The 20,049-nt window shown below is 51.7% G+C and overlaps 1 protein-coding gene across 1 annotated transcript; it reads right to left on the bottom strand.

Annotated features, from left to right (window-relative positions):
- Positions 1–1,454: 1,454 nt before the first annotated feature.
- LOC115083490 (chymotrypsin/elastase isoinhibitors 2 to 5-like) lies at positions 1,455–19,710 on the bottom strand. The gene is made up of 4 exons (XM_029587344.1): positions 19,571–19,710; positions 17,606–17,663; positions 9,906–9,998; positions 1,455–1,774 (listed from the first exon to the last, which is right to left on the bottom strand). The coding sequence occupies exons 2-4, from the start codon at positions 17,646–17,648 to the stop codon at positions 1,596–1,598; spliced, it is 315 nt and encodes a 104-aa protein (XP_029443204.1). The 5' UTR covers positions 17,649–17,663; positions 19,571–19,710; the 3' UTR covers positions 1,455–1,595.
- Between the last annotated feature and the right edge of the window lie 339 nt (positions 19,711–20,049).

Raw genomic sequence — 20,049 nt, 5'->3', positions numbered from 1 at the left:
GGACTCTTAGGCCATCTTTATTTCTAGCTGGATATTCCCATATATTTATACTTAGCAGGACAAGTTTTTCTTGTTTGATAATTCAAGCTCTTTTGTGACCGTTAGCTGACTATCTCGATGCTAGGCAGCCTTCTGAATATGGACCTATGGACCTTTCCATCCTGAGATTGTCACGGACTAGTGGGGTGGCGCAGACTTTCTCCTCTCTTTCCATATAAACACACATGTTCATTTTCTCACACACGCTCCCTCTCTGTGACAGTCACACATTCATGCTCTCTCTCCTTGCCAAACACAAGCTCACACATGCACACTCACCCCTCTAATTCATCCTCTCTCTCGCACATTCTTACGCACACATGTATGATCTTACATGCACATGCTTCCTCCCTCTCACATACACAAGCTCACGCATACACACTCTCACCTCTAATTCATCCTCTCTCTCGCACATTCTTATGCTCACATACACGATCTCACATGTTCATTTTCTCACACATGCTCCCTCTCTGTGACAGTCACACATTCATGCTCTCTCTCCTTGCCAAAGACAAGCTCACACATGCACACTCACCCCTCTAATTCATCCTCTCTCTCACACATTCTTACGCACACACACACGATCTCACATGCACATGCTTCCTCTCTGTCACATACACAAGTTCACAACACACACTCTCACCTCTAATTCATCCTCTCTCTCTCACATTCTTACGCACACACACACGATCTCACATGCACATGCTTCCTCTCTGTCACATACACAAGCTCACACACACACTCTCACCTCTAATTCATCCTCTCTCTCACACATTCTTATGCACACATACACGATCTCCCATGCACATGCTTCCTCTCTCTCACATACACAAGCTCACACACACCTCTAATTCATCCTCTCTCTCGCACATTCTTATGCACACACACACACACACACACGATCTCACATGCACATGCTTCCTCTCTCTCACATACACAAGCTCACGCACACACATTCACACCTCTAATTCATCCTTTCTCTCTCACATTCTTACGCACACATACACGATCTCACATGTACATGCTTCCTCTCTCTCACATACACAAGCTCTGTCAGATACAAATTCTTTCTCTCACAAACACATTCTTACACACACATGTATGATCTTACATGCACATGCTCCCCCTCTGTCACACACCGCTGTTGTCTGTGCTGTACCTGTTCTATGGTGGGACAGTGTGTGTGCTTTTGTGTGTGTGTGTGTGAGAGAGAGAGAGAGAGGAGGGAAGCTTAAACTGCTACCTGCTCTGTGCGTTTATATAAATATTCCAATCAGTTAAGCCAATGAAACAGGGCATCTGAAAGATTAATACTGTGTTTTTCAGTTTGCACAAAATTGTAAATACAATTGTGTTCATCTTGGAGCATGTGTTAGAGAAGATACTGAAAGGAAGAAAAGATTCTAGCAGTCGGAAATGCTGCATAAAGGGATTTTAATGTTTGAGTTGATGCTTTCTCATATTCAGCAGTTAATCGCTTTCGTGTCCAGGCACAGAGGCGCTGTGATGCAGAGGGGCTCCCCCTGCTGGCGGGGCTCGCCGGGCCCCAGTGGTGTTCAGGGACACTGATTCTCAGGCACACACTCTGTCTTCTCGTCATTCAGAAATATATAGCCTGCATCACACTGGCAGCCGGGAGTACATATGAATGCACACGGTTTGGGAATGGGACTGGTACAGGTGCGAGGGCAATTAACACAAGTGACAGGATGCTGGTGTTCTCCACATGGTGCTGCTGGAAAAGAAAGAATTATAATGTTAGACTTGTGCTCACTCTTTTTCCTCATCTCTAGGGTTTCAGTCCTACTCAATGGGAACAATTCGCTAGAGACCACGAACACACAGCACAGGCGAAGGAGCGACCTAGCCCCCCTGATGATGGTAAAACGCAATGAACCTGCGGCTAACTGTGCGCACGTTTCCCCATAAAAATTGCAGTCTTAGCCGCAAGGAGAAGACTCCCTCCTGGGGGACGCTTTGGGCAGGGGAGGAAAAGAATTGACATGGAGTGGATTTCCGAGTCTCCTCGTTATATTTGCTATGGAAGAAGTACCCGCAGGAAAAGCATGCGACTATCCACAGGTACTCTGCCCCTGCAGCAGTATCAGTAAACACGTGGACGTTTACGTTGTAACGTGGGGAAGGTCTGCGGGTAAAACGTAGCTGTGGGTTTCCTCTCCGAGCAGAAAGATTTTAAATGTCCACCTTGGTGCCAGGGAAAAACCCCGTGCTACATTAGAAATGTGCATGCGTGTTCAGAATTAGCATTAATTCACCTACAAATTATGCAAACAGGGAGACAATACGCTCATAAGCTCTAGTCGGTGAGGGATGCAAATTTTATTGAAGCTTTTAGGCTCTTGGCATGGCCATTGGGAAAGGTCATTGCGCTGGTCAGTGACCGATTTGGGGTTTTTCCACCTGAGACACGGCTGGTGCTTTGCCCTCCCCCTCCCCCAGCCTCCAAGGCAGAGGTCTAAGGCTCAGCCTCACAGTCTCCTGCAGTCACTCGGGGGCAGATTCTGGGGCAAAATTCTGAAGAACATTGACAAAAACCTCCATCTTTCATTTTATATTCTTAAAATAGAGGGGGGGGGGGAGATCTCAGGAATGGGGAGAGGAAAAGAAGAGAGGAGGAGTTGCGAGGACTGGGAATAGAAGTGTGGGAGGAGGACTGGGGATGTGCAGGATGAGAAGATGGGGAAGAGGAGAGAGACAGGAGGGATGTTGCACAGTTGAGGAGGAGGGGGAGGGAGTAGGAATTCTGTCTCCACTGAGGTTTTCCTGTGCAAGGCATTCACAGAGAGCTTAACTCAGTCTTTATTCACAGACAGAGGAGGCTGCTTCTTCAAATCCAAACCTTATTAACAGGCAAAGCAAATAAAGAAAGTCTTACTGGTCAGAACCGGAGATTACAGACACCAGCCTAGTCTGGGCCACAGAAATAGAGAGAGAGAAAATTAGGAAAGCTGCTGCTGCAGCACATAGCCACGGCCAGAGCTGAGCAAAGTCGACTGAAATCCCAAGGAAGAGCACCCAGGACCCGCTGCTTCCAAGTCAGAGGTTAATGATCCTTTACAGCAGGGGTGGCCCAACTCCAGTCCTTCAGGGAGCCACAAACAGACCTGAATGTGCATGGGATTTACATTCCCTCCCTCCACTGCACGCACATCTCCCTCATGCACATTCACTGTGGTTATCCTGAAAACCTGGCCTGTTTGTGGCTCTCCAGGACTGGAGTTGGCTGCACTGAATACAGCAGAAACTGTGAACGTGCAGGCTGACCTCCATCAATAAAGCAGAGGAACACGGCAGAGTAAAGCATGCACACAGCACCGGGAGCAGAAACAGACAAAGCTGTGGTGGAAGGATTAGAGGGTGGGTTCTAGGGTCAAGAAGTAGAGGATCCGAATTGTGATGGGAGGGTGTCCAGAGCTGGTGGAAGGGGATTAGGTACCCCAGGCACCTTCTGCCTTGCACCTGCCACACCCCCCTCTGGTCACACCCTCTCCCCTTCCTCCCCCCCCCCCCGGGTCTCAGCCCCGACTCCTACCTTGTCCTCGATCGCACCCCACATGCCTCGTGCCCCCCCCCCCTAATGGTTGGCGCCCTAGGCCTAGTTCACCTGGAGGTGTCCCCCAGCACACGCTAATCCTGCTCCCCTTTACATCCCTTCCCTAAGCTCCCACCACATCTGCTGACACATACACCCCCCCTTTCCTTTGTCTGTCCCAAACTACCTGAATGATAGGATGGGAGGGGCTGGTTTAGGAAGCAACCTAGCTCTTCCTTACACTGCTAAATCTGCTCCAGGCTCATCCCCTTCTCTCCTGCTCCCTTCAAGCTGACAGGGAGAGGATCTTAGTTATTTATTTATTTATAATTGCCTAATAATTGCCCAACTGATACGATCTTTGTAGGCGATGTACAACATCAATTCAGCACGTCTTAAAAACACAGTTCAAATAAACAAGTACCTCAATAACATAATAGATACAATCCTTCCTTATCTCAATATAAAGTAGATACCCATGTCAATTGCCATAAATCACCAATCAACAGGCAAGTTTTTAAAGCCTATTGACACCTGAAAGATTCCCCGACTTCTCTCAAACTTGATGGAAGATTATTCCATAACTGCAGAACCAGATAGGAGAAGGATCTTAACTTGTAAATGGGGAATCTGAAAAGATTTTGCTGCATGGATCTGTAATAACTGCTTTTAAGACGACCTTAAATTCCCATTGATTATAGGCCATGGGCTGGATCAGGAAGGCAGAAAATCTACTGCCCCCAGGTTTTCCCACCCCAGACCCAGGCCTAATGTGCCTGTTGACGTGGCCAGGCCTGGTGCTGGTGCTGCTGACTTGCTAGTATTTAACACACAAGAAAGTTGTGTCCTGAGGGACTCCTGCTGATCATAGGCCCCCCTCCCCCCCCGCATACTCCCCTTCCCAAATCAGCGCTGAAGTGGTGAATCATAACTTCTTCCCGTGATCTACCGCGAAGGCACCTCTCCTCTGGAGACCACCTATCACCCTCCCTCCTCAATCTAACAAACAGGCTCCTTACAGAACTCGCCATCAAACATCCACACCGTTTATCCAATCAACAAGACTCCACAGTGACGCCTCCACTCCTAAGTCTAACAAACAGGCTCCTTACAGGACTCGCCATCAAACATCCACATCGTTCATCCAATCAACAAGGCTCCACAGTGACCCCTCCACTCCTAAGTCTAACAAACAAGTGCCTTACAGGACTCACCATCAAACATCCACACTGTTCATCCAATCAACAAGGCTCCACAGTGACCCCTCCACTCCTAAGTCTAACAAACAGGCTCCTTACAGGACTCACCATCAAACATCCACACCGTTCATCCAATCAACAAGGCTCCACAGTGACCCCTCCACTCCTAAGTCTAACAAACAAGCGCCTTACAGGACTCCCCATCAAACATCCACACCGTTCATCCACTCAAGAAGGCTCCACAGTGACCCCTCCACTCCTAAGTCTAACAAACAGGCACCTTACAGGATTCGCCAGCAAACATCCACACCATTCATCCAATCAACAAGGCTCCACAGTGACCCCTCCACTCCTAAGTCTAACAAACAAGTGCCTTACAGGACTCACCATCAAATATCCACACCGTTCATCCAATCAACAAGGCTCCACAGTGACCCCTCCACTCCTAAGTCTAACAAACAAGTGCCTTACAGGACTCACCATCAAACATCCACACCGTTCATCCAATCAACAAGGCTCCACAGTGACCCCTCCACTCCTAAGTCTAACAAACAAGCGCCTTACAGGACTCACCATCAAACATCCACACTGTTCATCCAATCAAGGCTCCACAGTGACCCCTCCACTCCTAGGTCTAACAAACAGGCGCCTTACAGGACTCACCATCAAACATCCACACCGTTCATCCAATCAACAAGGCTCCACAGTGACCCCTCCACTCCTAAGTCTAACAACAGGCGCCTTACAGGACTCGCCATCAAACATCCACACCGTTCATACAATCAACAAGGCTCCACAGTGACCCCTCCACTCCTAAGTCTAACAAACAAGCGCCTTACAGGACTCACCATCAAACATCCACACCGTTCATCCAATCAACAAGGCTCCACAGTGACCCCTCCACTCCTAAGTCTAACAAACAAGCGCCTTACAGGACTCACCATCAAACATCCACACCGTTCATCCAATCAACAAGGCTCCACAGTGACCCCTCCACTCCTAAGTCTAACCATGAGACCTTTCTGGAGGCCCGGACATGTCCCCCAACTAATTTGCAGAGGAAGAATGGAGAGGGAGAGGGATTCATGTTTGATTTTAGGGAAGCTGTCAGGCAGTGCAGGAGCCTCATATATGTGCTGCCAGCCCATCCGTACTAGAGGTGGCCGCATATATACCTATAATATAAATACCTGTAGTACCTGAATGTGATTCACTTTGAAGAGGCTGAAAGGTGGAATATAAATCATATAAAATAAATAAATGTTTCTGAGCAGCTGAAAGTGTGATGTTTGTATCAAAAGCACTTTATAAAATTATTCTTATTATGACAGCCTTAGAGATCAATTTCCAAAGAGTTTGGGAGCTGGCCGCCTCTGAAAATTGACTAGGGCTGAGCACCTAAATTTAGATTTGTAAAACGTTGACAGCGCTGGCCGGGGAAATAAAGCTTCATGCTTAGCAATCATTATTACCTTTAGGCACCCAACTTAGGGAAATGAACTGCAGCCCAGAATTTAGCTCCCTAAGTCTTAGGTGCTTAAGGTTAGAGGAATTTCTAGCTGAGAGGCCTGGCACCACTGGGTGTGCAAACCGTGTAATTGCAGAGGGCAGAACACCCCGGGGGGGGGGGGGGGGGTACAGTGTCAGGAGCAGGGAGAGGCCCGTGCTACTGCTGATGGACCCCATCCCACCGGCAGCGGAAGAAGCAGGCGGCCAGAGCAGAAGACGAAGCCTGTCCTGCAGCTGCTCCTCGTGTACTGGCCCCACGGTAATTGAACCCTCGTGGTGCTAGCGCTTTCTGCATTCTCATCTTGCGATGCACGAGACGACAGAACAGGAAGTGCTAGCGCCGTGAGTGTTGAATTGCTGCAGGGCCAGCATGAACCCAGGAAAAATAGCTGACAGTGTTCTAAACATCAAAATCACAGAACATATAGAAAGACATGGTTTAATGGAACAAAGTCAGCATGGCTTTACCCAGGGCAAGTCTTGCCTCACAAATCTGCTTCACTTTTTTGAAGGAGTTAATAAACATGTGGATAAAGGTGAACCGGTAGATATAGTATACTTGGATTTTCAGAAGGCGTTTGACAAAGTTCCTCACGAGAGGCTTCTAGGAAAAGTAAAAAGTCATGGGATAGGTGGTGATGTCCTTTCGTGGATTACAAACTGGCTAAAAGACAGGAAACAGAGAGTAGGATTAAATGGGCAATTTTCTCAGTGGAAGGGAGTGGCCAGTGGAGTGCCTCAGGGATCTGTATTGGGACCCTTAAGGGTAGATTTTAAAACCCCTGCGCACGTAAATCCTCCCGGATTTATGCGCGCAGGGCACTCGCACGCCGGCACGCCTATTTTGCATAGGCCGCCAGCACGTGCAAAGCCCCGGGACGCGCGTAAGTCCCGGGGCTTCCTAAAAGGGGCGGGAGGGGGGCGTGTCCGGGGGCATGTCCGGGGCAGGGGGCGGTCCGGGGCGGGTCCGGGGCATGTCGACGGTTCGGGGGTGGGCCGGGAGGGTGGTCCAGAGTGCACCGGCACTGCGGCCTGTGCCGAGGGATGCCAGGGCGGCGCGCGTAAGTTACGCTTGCTTCAAGTAGGTAGATAGGGGAAGGGAGGGGAAGGGGGGGGGGGACGCGGAGGGAACGGAGGCAGGCTGCGCGGCTCGGCGCGCACAGGCTGCCGATTTTGCGCAGCCTTGCGCGTGCGGACCCCGGATTTTATAAGATACGCGCGTCTATGAGCGTATCTTATAAAATCTGGTGTACTTTTGTTCGCGCGCACATATTTTTTGAAGACCTCTTACTTTTTAATATATTTATAAATGATCTGGAAAGAAATACGATGAGTGAGATAATCAAATTTGTAGATGATACAAAATTGTTCAGAGTAGTTAAATCACAAGCAGATTGTGATAAATTGCAGGAAGACCTTGTGAGACTGGAAAATTGGGCATCCGAGTGGCAGATGAAATTTAATGTGGATAAGTGCAAGGTGATGCATATAGGGAAAGATAACCCATGCTATAGTTACACAATGCTAAGTTCCATATTAGGAGCTACCACCCAGGAAAGAGATCTAGCCAATGGAGGAGGAATGGCCCATGAACCCTGACTGCCTGGTCTGAGTGTGTGTGTGTGTGTGTGAATGGGAGTCTGCCTATGATGGGTGTCTGTGTGTGTGAATATGAGGCTCCTGGGATGAGTGTGTCTGTGAATGTGAGCCGGCTGGGGATGGGTGTGTCTGTGTGTGACTGTGTGTCCATGCATTCATTGGAGCCTTCCTGGGATGGGTATGGGGTATGTGTGTGAGAAAGGGAGCCTGCCTGGGGTGTGTGTGAATGGGAGCTTGTTGAATTGTATTTGTGAGAGAGAATGGGAGCCTGCCTGGGGTGTGTGAGTGTGAATGGGAGCTTGTTGAATTGTATTTGTGAGAGAGAATGGGAGTCTGCCTGGGTTGTGTGAGTGTGAATGGGAGCTTGTTGAATTGTATTTGTGAGAGAGAATGGGAGTCTGCCTGGGTGTGTGTGTGTGTGGGTGTGTATGAGAGAGCGAGACTGGCAGTTCTCTGGGTTGTGGGTGTGTGTGTGAGAGAGAGAGAATGGGGCTGCAGGTGGATCCCAACCTGCCAGCAGCTGAAATGAAGAGGGCCTGTGGATGTTGGCAAATCCCAACCAAAGAAGAGCCAGAGACCCTGATGCTGTGTCTGAGAGGCAGCGTATGTGTGTGTGAGCGTGCATGTGTGTGTGAATATAAGAAAGAGAGGAGAAAGTTTGTGCACCCCATGCCCACTAATCCACCACAATCTCAGGGAGACCGGAAATCAAAAGTTCCAAGATATGGAAAGTGTGAATTTTTAAAATCCTTTTTAGTTTTATTTTTCGGATGTTATTTAATGTCACTGCTGTTTTGAAATATTTTATTGGTGTTTGGGACATTTACAAAAATTTGTTATGAGAGTTTTTAATTATTCGATCTTTTATTTGTCAATTTTTAAAAAAATATTAGTAGTAGTATGTTTTTACTATTATGCTTATGTATTTATTATATTTCTTGATTTTATTGTTTGATGTTTGAGGAATGGTGATGGCTCTGTTTTTTCATTGTTGCACTGCATGGTGTGTCTGGCTTCTTGTGGTCTCCGGTTCAGTTTTTGTCTGCCCGTTTGTATTTCTGCTTTATGGTTGCTCTGTTCTGTATTTGGCGAGGGTCTGTTTAGGGTCTGCATGTGTGACTGAGGTGAGGCATTCTCCTAACAGGAAGTGTCCTGGTGTTTTAGGGCTTTTGGAGGGTCAAACCCACACCCAGCACACATCACAATAGGCCTAACACCAGTTGTGTTTTTGCAAGATTTCTGGTTGGCTTCACAGCAGTGCCTGTAAATTTAATGCAAGAGATATTTCATGTAAAATGTTGTGATAAATGCATAACTCCTGACTGAGTGTGTGGAGTGGGCCGAGGGGGGAGCATGGGGGATGGGGGGTGTTGTGCAAGGCTATAAGGTTCGCCGGGGGGAGGGGGTGGTGGTGTCCATTTTTAACGTTTGTATCACTGGAGGGTGCTGGGTTTTGTTTTTTTTTGCGTGGCTCCAGCACAGACAATGAATGAACAGTAAAAAACGCCAGTACCTGCCCTACTGGCTGAATACTTAGGGGCCGCCTCCTAAATTTTAAAAGCCTAAAATGTAGTCACCTATTAAGTGCTGGGAAGTTTCTGAAAATTGAGCCCTTGCTGCTCGAAACATCATAATGAGATTTGGGGTCAGTTTTGAAAAGGGAAAAGCACCCCAGGACTCGGCGGAGCCGGCAGGGGATTGCAGGTAACTTCTCACTCGTGTCCCCAGGGATTTCACAATGAAATCTCTCTCCGCCCCTTCCTTTCTTCCCCTGACCTAACCCCGCCATCCTTCCTCCACAGCTACCAACTTCTGAAAATGCATCCCCTAAATATAAGCAGACTGTGGGGTAAATCTGCTAAAACGAGAGAACATGTTTTATTACTGAACAGGAGCCTTGGAGATTCAGGGGGACTGGAGTTAATGTGCATTTTCTCAGTAATTACACATCTGTGCTTCTCAGAAGTAGGGAATTAAATGCTCAGTTAACTGAGTCTGATACTTACACGCATCCCGAGCTACAATCGCATGAGATCCCGCTGCCTTTCCGTGCTTATTGCAAGCCACCATCTGTCTTTCCATGAGCAAGGCGAGTAATGCTGGAATCAGAGGAATAACAATTAGCACCGGTAGTTGTGTTTCTCTGTAATTAAGAACATGGCAGTGACTGGGACGCAGGGCTTGCCGTCACCTGACCATCAGCAGGAAGACCAGCGAGCCTGCAACCAAAGCCCAAGGAGACACCATCCTCAGTCACAGGGCCGGTGCTTCCGTTAGACAAACCAGGCAGTCGCCCAGAGCGTCAGAATTAAGGGGGCCTGGAGGGGGTTGGTCAGGAGCCAATAATTGCTACACAGGCTGGCGGCGCCACGCTTACCCCCCCCCCCCACCCCATCTCCTCTGGGGGTTCCCAGAACGCCTCCCTCTCTTCTCCCCCACCACCTTTGGAGCTGCTAGTTGCCCTGTCCCCATCTCCTCGTCCCCGTCTCCATGTTTCTGACTCCGTGTCCCTGTCTCCTTGTTCTTGGCTTGATTTCTGCCCTTGACCCCTGGTAAATTATTTGGATTCTCCCTGCCTGCCACCTGCCTCAACTCCTGGACTGCCTTCGGCCTCTGCCTGTTTTGCTGCCTGCCCTGACCTCGGACCGTCGGACCTCAGCTTCTGCCATGGGATTCCTCTTCGGAGACCCGGACCTAAGCCCAGCCGGCCCCGGTACCCAAGGGCTCAACCCAGGCGTCTACTTCATAACAATAATGTCAAAGAAGGGAGCACTCTGCTGGAGCCACTGCCACTGGTAGGAGGGAGCACTGTGCTGGAGCCACTGCCACTGGTAAGAGGGAGCGCTGTGCTGGAGCCACTGCCACTGGTAGGAGGGAGCGCTGTGCTGGAGCCACCGCCACTGGTAAGAGGGAGCGCTGTGCTGGAGCCACCGCCACTGGTAAGAGGGAGCGCTGTGCTGGGGCCACTGCCACTGGTAGGAGGGAGCACTGTGCTGGAGCCACTGCCACTGGTAGGAGGGAGCACTGTGCTGGAGCCACTGCCACTGGTAAGAGGGAGCGCTGTGCTGGAGCCACTGCCACTGGTAAGAGGGAGCGCTGTGCTGGAGCCACCGCCACTGGTAGGAGGGAGCGCTGTGCTGGAGCCACCGCCACTGGTAAGAGGGAGCGCTGTGCTGGGGCCACCGCCACTGGTAAAAGGGAGTGCTGTGCTGGGGCCACTGCCACTGGTAAGAGGGAGCACTCTGCTGGAGCCACTGCCACTGGTAGGAGGGAGCACTGTGCTGGAGCCACTGCCACTGGTAAGAGGGAGCGCTGTGCTGGAGCCACTGCCACTGGTAAGAGGGAGCGCTGTGCTGGGGCCACTGCCACTGGTAAGAGGGAGCGCTGTGCTGGAGCCACTGCCACTGGTAAGAGGGAGCGCTGTGCTGGGGCCACCGCCACTGGTAAGAGGGAGCGCTGTGCTGGAGCCACTGCCACTGGTATGAGGGAGCGCTGTGCTGGAGCCACTGCCACTGGTAGGAGGGAGCGCTGTGCTGGAGCCACCGCCACTGGTAAGAGGGAGCGCTGTGCTGGAGCCACTGCCACTGGTAAGAGGGAGCGCTGTGCTGGGGCCACTGTCACTGGTAGGAGAGAGTGCTGTGCTGGGTTCACTGCCACTGGTAGGAGGGAGCGCTGTGCTGGAGCCACTGCCACTGGTAAGAGAGAGCGCTGTGCTGGGGTCACTGCCACCAATAAGAGGGAGCGCTGTGCTGGGGCCACTGCTACTGGTAAGAGGGAGCGCTGTGCTGGAGCCACTTCCACCCATAAGAGGGAGCGCTGTGCTGGGGCCACTGCCACCAATAAGAGGGAGCGCTGTGCTGGGGCCACTGCCAATGGTAAGAGGGAGCGCTGTGCTGGAGCCACTGCCACTGGTAGGAGGCAGCGTTGTGCTGGAGCCACTGCCACTGGTAAGAGGGAGCGCTGTGCTGGGGCCACTGCCATTGGTAAGAGAAAGTGCTGTGCTGGGGCCACTGCCACTGGTAAGAGAGAGTGCTGTGCTGGAGCCATTGCCACCGGTAAGAGGGAGCGCTGTGCTGGGGCCACTGCCACCAATAAGAGGGAGTGCTGTGCTGGGGTCACTGCCACCAATAAGAGGGAGTGCTGTGCTGGAGCCACTGCCACTGGTAAGAGGGAGCGCTGTGCTGGAGCCACTTCCACCCATAAGAGGGAGTGCTGTGCTGGGGCCACTGCCACCAATAAGAGGGAGCGCTGTGCTGGGGCCACTGCCAATGGTAAGAGGGATCGCTGTGCTGGAGCCACTGCCACTGGTAGGAGGAAGCGTTGTGCTGGAGCCACTGCCATTGGTAAGAGAAAGTGCTGTGCTGGGGCCACTGCCACTGGTAAGAGAGAGCGCTGTGCTGGAGCCACTGCCACTGGTAAGAGGGAGCGCTGTGCTGGAGCCACTGCTACTGGTAAGAGGGAGCGCTGTGCTGGAGCAACTGCCACCAATATGAGGGAGCGCTGGGCTGGGGCCACTGCCACTGGTAAGAGGGAGCGCTGTGCTGGAGCCACTGCCACTGGTAGGATGGAGCGCTGTGCTGGGGCCACTGCCATTGGAAAGAGAAAGCCCTGTGCTGGAGCCACTGCTACTGGTAAGAGGAGGTGCTGTGCTGGAGCAACTGGCAACAGGGAGCGCTGTGCTGGGGTCACTGCCACTCGCAAGAGGGAGCGCTCTGCTGGAGCCACTGATAGGAGGGAGCACTGTGCTTGGGCCACTGCCACTGGTAAGAGGGAGCGCTGTGCTGGGGCCACTGCCACTGGTAAGAGGGAGTGGTGTGCTGGAGCCACTGCCACTGGTAAGAGGGAGAGCTGTGCTGGGACCACTGCCACTGGCAAAAGGGAGCACTGTGCTGGAGCCACTGCCACTGATAGGAGGGAGCACTGTGCTGGAGCCACTGCTACTGGTAAGAGAGAGCGCAGTGCTGGAGCAACTGCCACTGGTAAGAGGGAGCGCTGTGCTGGGGCCACTGCCACTGGTAAGAGGGAGCGCTGTGCTGGAGCCACTGCTACTGGTAAGAGGGAGTGCTGTGCTGGAGCAACTGCCACTGGCAACAGGGAGCGCTCTGCTGGAGCCACTGCCACTGATAGGAGGGAGCGCTGTGCTGGGGCCACTGCCACAGGTAGGAGGGAGCCTGTGTTGGGGCCACTGCCACTGGCAACAGGAAGCGCTCTGCTGGAGCCACTGCCACTGATAGGAGGGAGCGCTCTGCTGGAGCCACTGCCACTGATAGGAGGGAGCGCTGTGCTGGGGCCACTGCCACAGGTAGGAGGGAGCCTGTGCTGGGTCCACTGCCACTGGTAAGAGGGAGTGCTGTGCTGGGGCCACTGCCACTGGTAAGAGGGAGCACTGTGCTGATGCTACTGCCACTGGCAAGAGAGAGCGCTGTGCTGTAGCCACTGCCACTGGAAGGAGGGAGCACTGTGCTGGGGCCACTGCCACTGGTAAGAGAGAGCACTGTGCTGCAGCCACTGCCACTGGTAGGGGGGAGCGCTGTGCTGGGGCCACTGCCACTGGCAAGAGGGAGGGCTGTGCTGGGGCCACTGCCACTGGTAAGAGGGAGCGCTGTCCTGGAGCTACTGCCACTGGTAGTAGGGAGCCTGTGCTGGGGCCACTGCCACTGGTAAGAGGGAGCACTGTGCTGATGCTACTGCCACTGGCAAGAGAGAGCGCTGTGCTGTAGCCACTGCCACTGGAAGGAGGGAGCACTGTGCTGGGGCCACTGCCACTGGTAAGAGAGAGCACTGTGCTGCAGCCACTGCCACTGGTAGGGGGGAGCGCTGTGCTGGGGCCACTGCCACTGGCAAGAGGGAGGGCTGTGCTGGGGCCACTGCCACTGGTAAGAGTGAGCGCTGTGCTGGAGCTACTGCCACTGGTAGTAGGGAGCCTGTGCTGGGTCCACTGCCACTAGTAGGAGGGAGCGCTGTGCTGGACCTACTGCCACTGGCAAGAGGGAGCGCTGTGCTGGGGCCACTGCCACTGGTAAGAGTGAGCGCTGTGCTGGAGCTACTGCCACTGGCAAGAGGGAGTGCTGTGCTGGGGCCACTGCCACTGGTAGGAGGGAGCCTGTGCTGGGTCCACTGCCACTAGTAGAAGAGCGCTGTGCTGGAGCCACTGCCACTGGTAAGACGGAGCGCTGTGCTGGGGCCACTGCCACTGGTAGGAGGGAGCCTGTGCTGGGTCCACTGCCACTAGTAGGAGAGCGCTGTGCTGGAGCCACTGCCACTGGTAAGAGGGAGCGCTGTGCTGGAGCCACTGCCACTGGTAGGAGGGAGCCTGTGCTGGGTCCACTGTCATTAGTAGGAGAGCGCTGTGCTGGAGCCACTGCCACTGGTAAGAGGGAGCGCTGTGCTGGAGCCACTGCCACTGGTAGGAGGGAGCGCTGTGCTGGGGCCACTGCCACTGGTAAGAGAGAGCGCTGTGCTGGACCCACTGCCACTGGTAGAAGGGAGCGCTGTGCTGGGGCCACTGCCACTGGCAAGAGGGAGTGCTGTGCTGGGGCCACTGCCACTGGTAAGAGGGAGCGCTGTGCTGGAGCCACTGCCACTGGTAGGAGGGAGTGCTGTGCTGGAGCCACTGCCACTGGTAAGAGGGAGCGCTGTGCTGGAGCAACTGCCACTAGTAGGAGGGAGCGCTGTGCCAGAGCTGCTGCCATTAGATAAGCTGGGGGAAGGGAGTGCATGTCCTAAGGCTTGCACCATTCCTGCTCACTCAGTCCAATATAAGCAGAAACAGGGAAAGAAGGCAGAGAAGGATGGGGGGAGAGAGAGAGAGAGCATTGGCAGAGAGTAAAAGAGAGAAGAAATTGGCACCTCTGGCAATTGACTGATGAGACTGTCTCAGTACAAATTTATAAGGGAAGCAAGATGGCTGCCAGGGGAAGTGAGTGACACAGGGCTGGGAGGACTGGATTGATAGTCCAAGCAGCTTACAGCACTAGCAGCACACTGCAGGAGAATACAGTGATGTATCTTATAGTATGCAGATGTACTCATTAGGGATGTGCAGGGAAAAACTTATTTTTTTCGTTATTTGGTTCATTTTGGGTGCTTTTTTCCAATGAATTTCAGTTTGTGAATTGCTTGATTTGTTAGATTTTTGTGAAAAAAATAATTCAAGCAAGTAAAAGGCCATAAAACTAAAACTAGGCCTCCCTCCCACCCCTCGGAAAAATTCCAAGGCCAGGATCCCTCCCAGACCCCACTTACCCGATCCAGTGAGCATCTGCCAGCGGCAACTTGGCCAAAGCCTCAACTTACGTAGCCTGATTCTTCAGCCTAGGCCAGAGTCTGACCCAGGCTCGACGCCATGACACAACCCGGAGGCCAGGTCTCGATGTCAGGGCCTTGGCCCGGAGGCCGGATCCCAACAGCCATGGCCCAAACCCAGGACCAATCCCACGAACCAACCCAGAGGCCAGGTCCCAACGCTGGGGCTTCAGCCTCTGGGTCGGATTGCGACATCAAGTTTGGTTATGGGCCTAGGCCCCAACGTCGGGACCCGGCCTCCAGGTTGGGTTGTCTTGTCAAGCCTGGTTCTGTGCCAAAGACCCGGATTCTGGACCCGGCCTCTGAGTCAGGTTGTGGCGTAAAGACTAGGCTTGATCTTCGGCCTAGCCGAGGCCCAGGCATTGGGATCTGACATCTGGGTCTGAGCCGAGGCTCAGGTTTCGGGACCTGACCACTAGGTTGTGTCGTGACGATGGTCCTGGGTTCGGGCCATGGCTCCGGCATCTGGACCCGGCCTCCAGGTTAGGTCGCAGTGCTGGGCCTAGGTCCAGGGGGAGGCCCTGGCATTGGGACCCTGCATTGGCCCTGGGCTTGGGCTCGGGCTCTGGCCTGGGGCAAGGCCCTGGGGTTGGGCCCTGGCCTTCAATTGCTACCCTTCAGATCAGGTACATTGTTTTTTGTTTTTTGGTGGTCTCGGCCGAGGCCCCGGTGTCGTCCTTTGCCTCCACAGAGACCCTGGTGTCTTGCTCAGGCCTAGGCCATGGTCCCTGCTTTGGGCCTTGGCCTATGCCCTAGGCGAGGCCCCCCTTCGGGCTTAGACTAAAAACAAATGAATAAAGTTCGTTTCATTTGGGGGCCCCCAATTCGGTTCAGGTCCCCAGAATTTAACAAATTAGCCTTATTCATTGAGCTTTGCATTTTCATTTTAAACAAATGCACATCCCTGGTACTCATGAGCTTGGGCTTGAAACATTGAAAGCCAATCAGAAATGACTGCTCTCTGTTTCAACGTGTGAGCACCTTGGGGTGATCCAGTTCACCATTCCTACTGAACTAAAGTTCATAGAACATCATTGCCCCAGACCATCGTTGAAACAGCAGCTGCCCGATACCTGTGATAATGTCCCTCATAGACCAGTGGAACCTCTTACAGATGTCCATGAGTTTGATCCCAGAATTTCACCAACCCAATGTGCTCCTTGCAATGTGCTCGTAGCCATAAAGCCAGATGTAACAGCACAGCTGGACAGGCCTGAAGCTGATGGTCCTCTCGCACCAATGACTAAACTGATTGACTAGATAAGATACATGGCTGTAGTGAGGAAGGCGGAGAAGCTCAGAGCTGTAGGTAGGTAATTTGGCACCTCTGGCCAAGAGAAAAACAGCGCCCTCGCCCATTCCACAACTGAATGCAAACATTAAAAAGGGTAAATTTGGGAGACCGAGATCATAGCTAACATACCCTGGCTTATGACCGAGGTTCATTCAGGTCATCATTTGGACAGAACAAACCCATATGAAGACGTTATTACCCTAGAAGAGTGCCCTGCTATATCAATACAACTTTCCTTTGATAAATAAGTGAAAAGAAAGGGACCAAAAGGGAAACAATAAGAATTAAACCAGAGGATGGATTTCATGCAAGGGAGGATCCGATATCTTAAATAAATAATTTTACTAAATATTCATGCCATAAGGAGGGGGAGGTGCACAAAATGCTAAGCTTAAAGGGCTGTGGGGTGAACACTGCCATTTCCTGAGAGGTCATATGGGTCAAATCAGTTTTGACATCGCTATGCAAACATTTGAATTCATTTTTGGTACAGCTATGCATGCATTGGGCTGGTATTGTGGATGATCTCCCAGGTGTGCAGGTGTTGGGCTGGTATTGTGGATGATCTCCCAGATGTGCCTGTGTTGGGTTGGTATTGTGGATGATCTTCCAGCTGTGCCTGTGTTGGGTTGCTTTTGTGGATGATCTCCCAGCTGTGCAGGTGTTGGGTTGGTATTGTGGATGATCTCCTAGTTGTGCATGTGTTGGTTTGGTATTGTGGATGATCTCCTAGCTGTGCGTGTGTTGGGTTGGTATTGTGGATGATCTTCCAGCTGTGCCTGTGTTGGGTTGGTATTGTGGATGATCTCCCAACTGTGTGTGTGTTGGGTTGGTATTGTGGATGATCTCCCAGTTGTGCGTGTGTTGGGTTGGTATTGTGGATGATGGTCTCCCAGGAGATGACAAGCCTATGTGCTGAACCTTTTTCTGCCCTCTCCTTCTCTCCCTGTTCCTCTCATCCCTCTCCCCATCCCAGGTCCCCCTGTTGTCATCAGTCCTAACTTGGGCTGTCTGCAGTTTTAGGCTTAGATACAAGGCATCCTCAGGTAATGCTGTGTGTGATGTTTTTCATATTCTCTTTATGCTCGATCTAATGCGAGTACTCACCCAATGCAAGACAAACGAAGGCAGCAGAGTGAGTCTTCATCATCCTGAACTGCTGTTTCTGAAATAAGAATCAGTACTGTAGGATTAAGCAGCATGAAAACATTAAATACGGAGATAATGAAAGAACGGAGGGGAATGGGAGAGTTGGAGGCAGGAAGAAGAGATGAGGAGAGGAAGGAAGGCAGGAGAGATCGAAAGGAGTGAAACTGTATAGGGAGAGGAATGAAAGAGAGAGGTAGCACAGATTAAAGGCAGGGGAAAAGGACAAGTTAGAAGGGAGACAACAAGGGAGAAAGGTGTAAGAATGGGTGAGAAGCTGCTGGTGGGTTCTGCACAGGGTGAAGAATTTGGATATTAAGCCCACTCCCTTCTGTCACCCATTACCTCCTATAGGCAGGGGCTCCTGCCAGCCTTACTGTCACGAGTCTAACTTTCCTCCTTTCTGAGCCCCTGTCATGTCCGTCTGTCTGTCCACTCGCGTGCATCAGGTGTGCCTGGAGAGCAGATCTGCCTTGTGCTCGGTGGCCAGTGGGCACGTTCTGTCTCCTTCCTCTGGTCTGGCTCGGACTTAGCAAGCATCAGAGCAGTTCAGCACGGCAAGGCAGCAGGGAGCCTGCCAAGACCTTTCCTTTATTCTCATGGGCAGTTTTAAGAAGGAAATGCTATTTCTTACTGTTTGATATAAGTTGCTATCTGCTGAACATGTTTTATATTGCTCGGTTGAGATAGTTTTGCCTGGGATACGATTAGTTTGTTTTTTTATGTTTTCAGTTTTAGTTTTATGTTGTTTTTATGAATTTTTTATGTTCATCACCTGGGAACGCCTGACGGGTGATTTCCTCTTGTGGAGACTTAGATTCAGATGACTTTATTGGCCTGAGAAATTTTACATGCATTGTGAAGGTAAAGCATCTATAGGGGGGGTTTCTGTGGGTGAGGGAGGGCGTTACAGGCAGAAATGCTCTCTCTGATTACGAGAGTATGCGTGCACAGCCCGTACATGTGTACATTTACATGTTCCTGGAGCCAGCTGGGGTTGGCACACACAGTCCCATTGTGCTGGGGAAAGTCTCCGAGCAAGCAGCAGCTGCAGATGTGCGCAGGCACTTTCTCTGCCTCAGGTTTCAAAGAGAAGGTTTTCCCTTTGAAAGCTGACAAAGTCTGCAGGTAGAAGTTACCCACGGATTTACACTTCTGCATAGAGTTGGAAAGTTGCTGTCAAAGTGATTAAATAAAAGGGAAGACCTTTACAAAACAGCGACATAACCTACCCCAAAGGCAGCCGTGAGCTCGCTCCCTCTCAGCCTCACCAGGTCCTGCACCCAGAGAGCCCCCATGAGCCAGAACAGGGTCAGAAGTGGCCTCCCCTGTGGCCAGCAATTAATGCCGCCGGTCACTGCAGCTTTTCCCCTACAGCCAGCATTTCCAGAAACAGGCCAGCTTTAACCCTGTCCTGCCCAGTCCAATTAGAAAGGGGAAGTACAGTGGAAAGAGTCCCGAGATCTCCAGGATCAATAAGCGTCAGAGATCATTGCACAACTGATCTGAAACCCAGTGAGCCCAGGAAAAGTGGCAGAAGCTGAAAATGTTCTTTTCTTATTTGTTTGGGGAGAAGTCTGGACAGGGGACTTCTGAGAGCACCCAGCAAAGCTATAAAAATGTCTCCTTTTCCCAAAGCTTGTAAGAGCCAACTGGAAGGAGATCCTGCGGACCACTAGCGTGGCCGGGCCGACTCTCACATTCCCACTCCTAGAGCCAGATTTTATTTGGGGCAAAAAAAGTGCAAATAGCCTGCGAGTCTGTTTGCTTCTCCCCATCTGTGCCCAGCATTTTAAATTCTACAACTTTTATGGTAGGGGAAACTCTGCCATGGGAAAATAGCAAGCAAATAAAGCACAAGAAACGCTGCGAGACTTCTATCTGATCCTTACACAGCGGCAGAAACAAAATGGGGCAGTGACCTACCTCCAGCTTCTGAGGTTCTCCTCCTTCAAAGGCTAAATCACATCTGAAAAGCTCTCGAAAGCTCCCGGGATTTATAACTGGGATCCCAAGGGTGGTGCCGGTCAGTAACCAGTAATCTGTGGGGATTATTTCCTCTCTGCTGGCAGTGCCTTGAAGGGATCTTTGTATGTCAGCAGGATATTACTCTATGGACATGGATCAGTGCCATCACTCAGTGACTCTGCAGCTGGGAGTTTAGTTCTCATCGTGAGCACGGTGGCTGCATGAGACATCATCCCAGGCATAAACAGGGTCAGAATGGGACAAGGATGAGATCCCAGCAGTAGGGAAGGGAGGGGTCAAGCCTGGGATGGGCACAGGGGATTTCCAGTGGTGGGGGAGCAGACGATCCTCAGAAGTGGGAGGCTGCCAATAAGGAAAATCCGTTTGATTCGCTGCAAAGAATCACTTAGGGAACACTGCACACACGTGGGAGAAGG

The sequence above is a fragment of the Rhinatrema bivittatum genome, chromosome 2 (genome assembly GCF_901001135.1).
Source record: "Rhinatrema bivittatum chromosome 2, aRhiBiv1.1, whole genome shotgun sequence".
In the NCBI taxonomy this organism is placed as follows: Eukaryota; Metazoa; Chordata; class Amphibia; order Gymnophiona; family Rhinatrematidae; genus Rhinatrema; species Rhinatrema bivittatum.
Note: the sequence above shows the minus strand (reverse complement) of the source record. Positions and strands in the feature narration are given on the sequence as shown.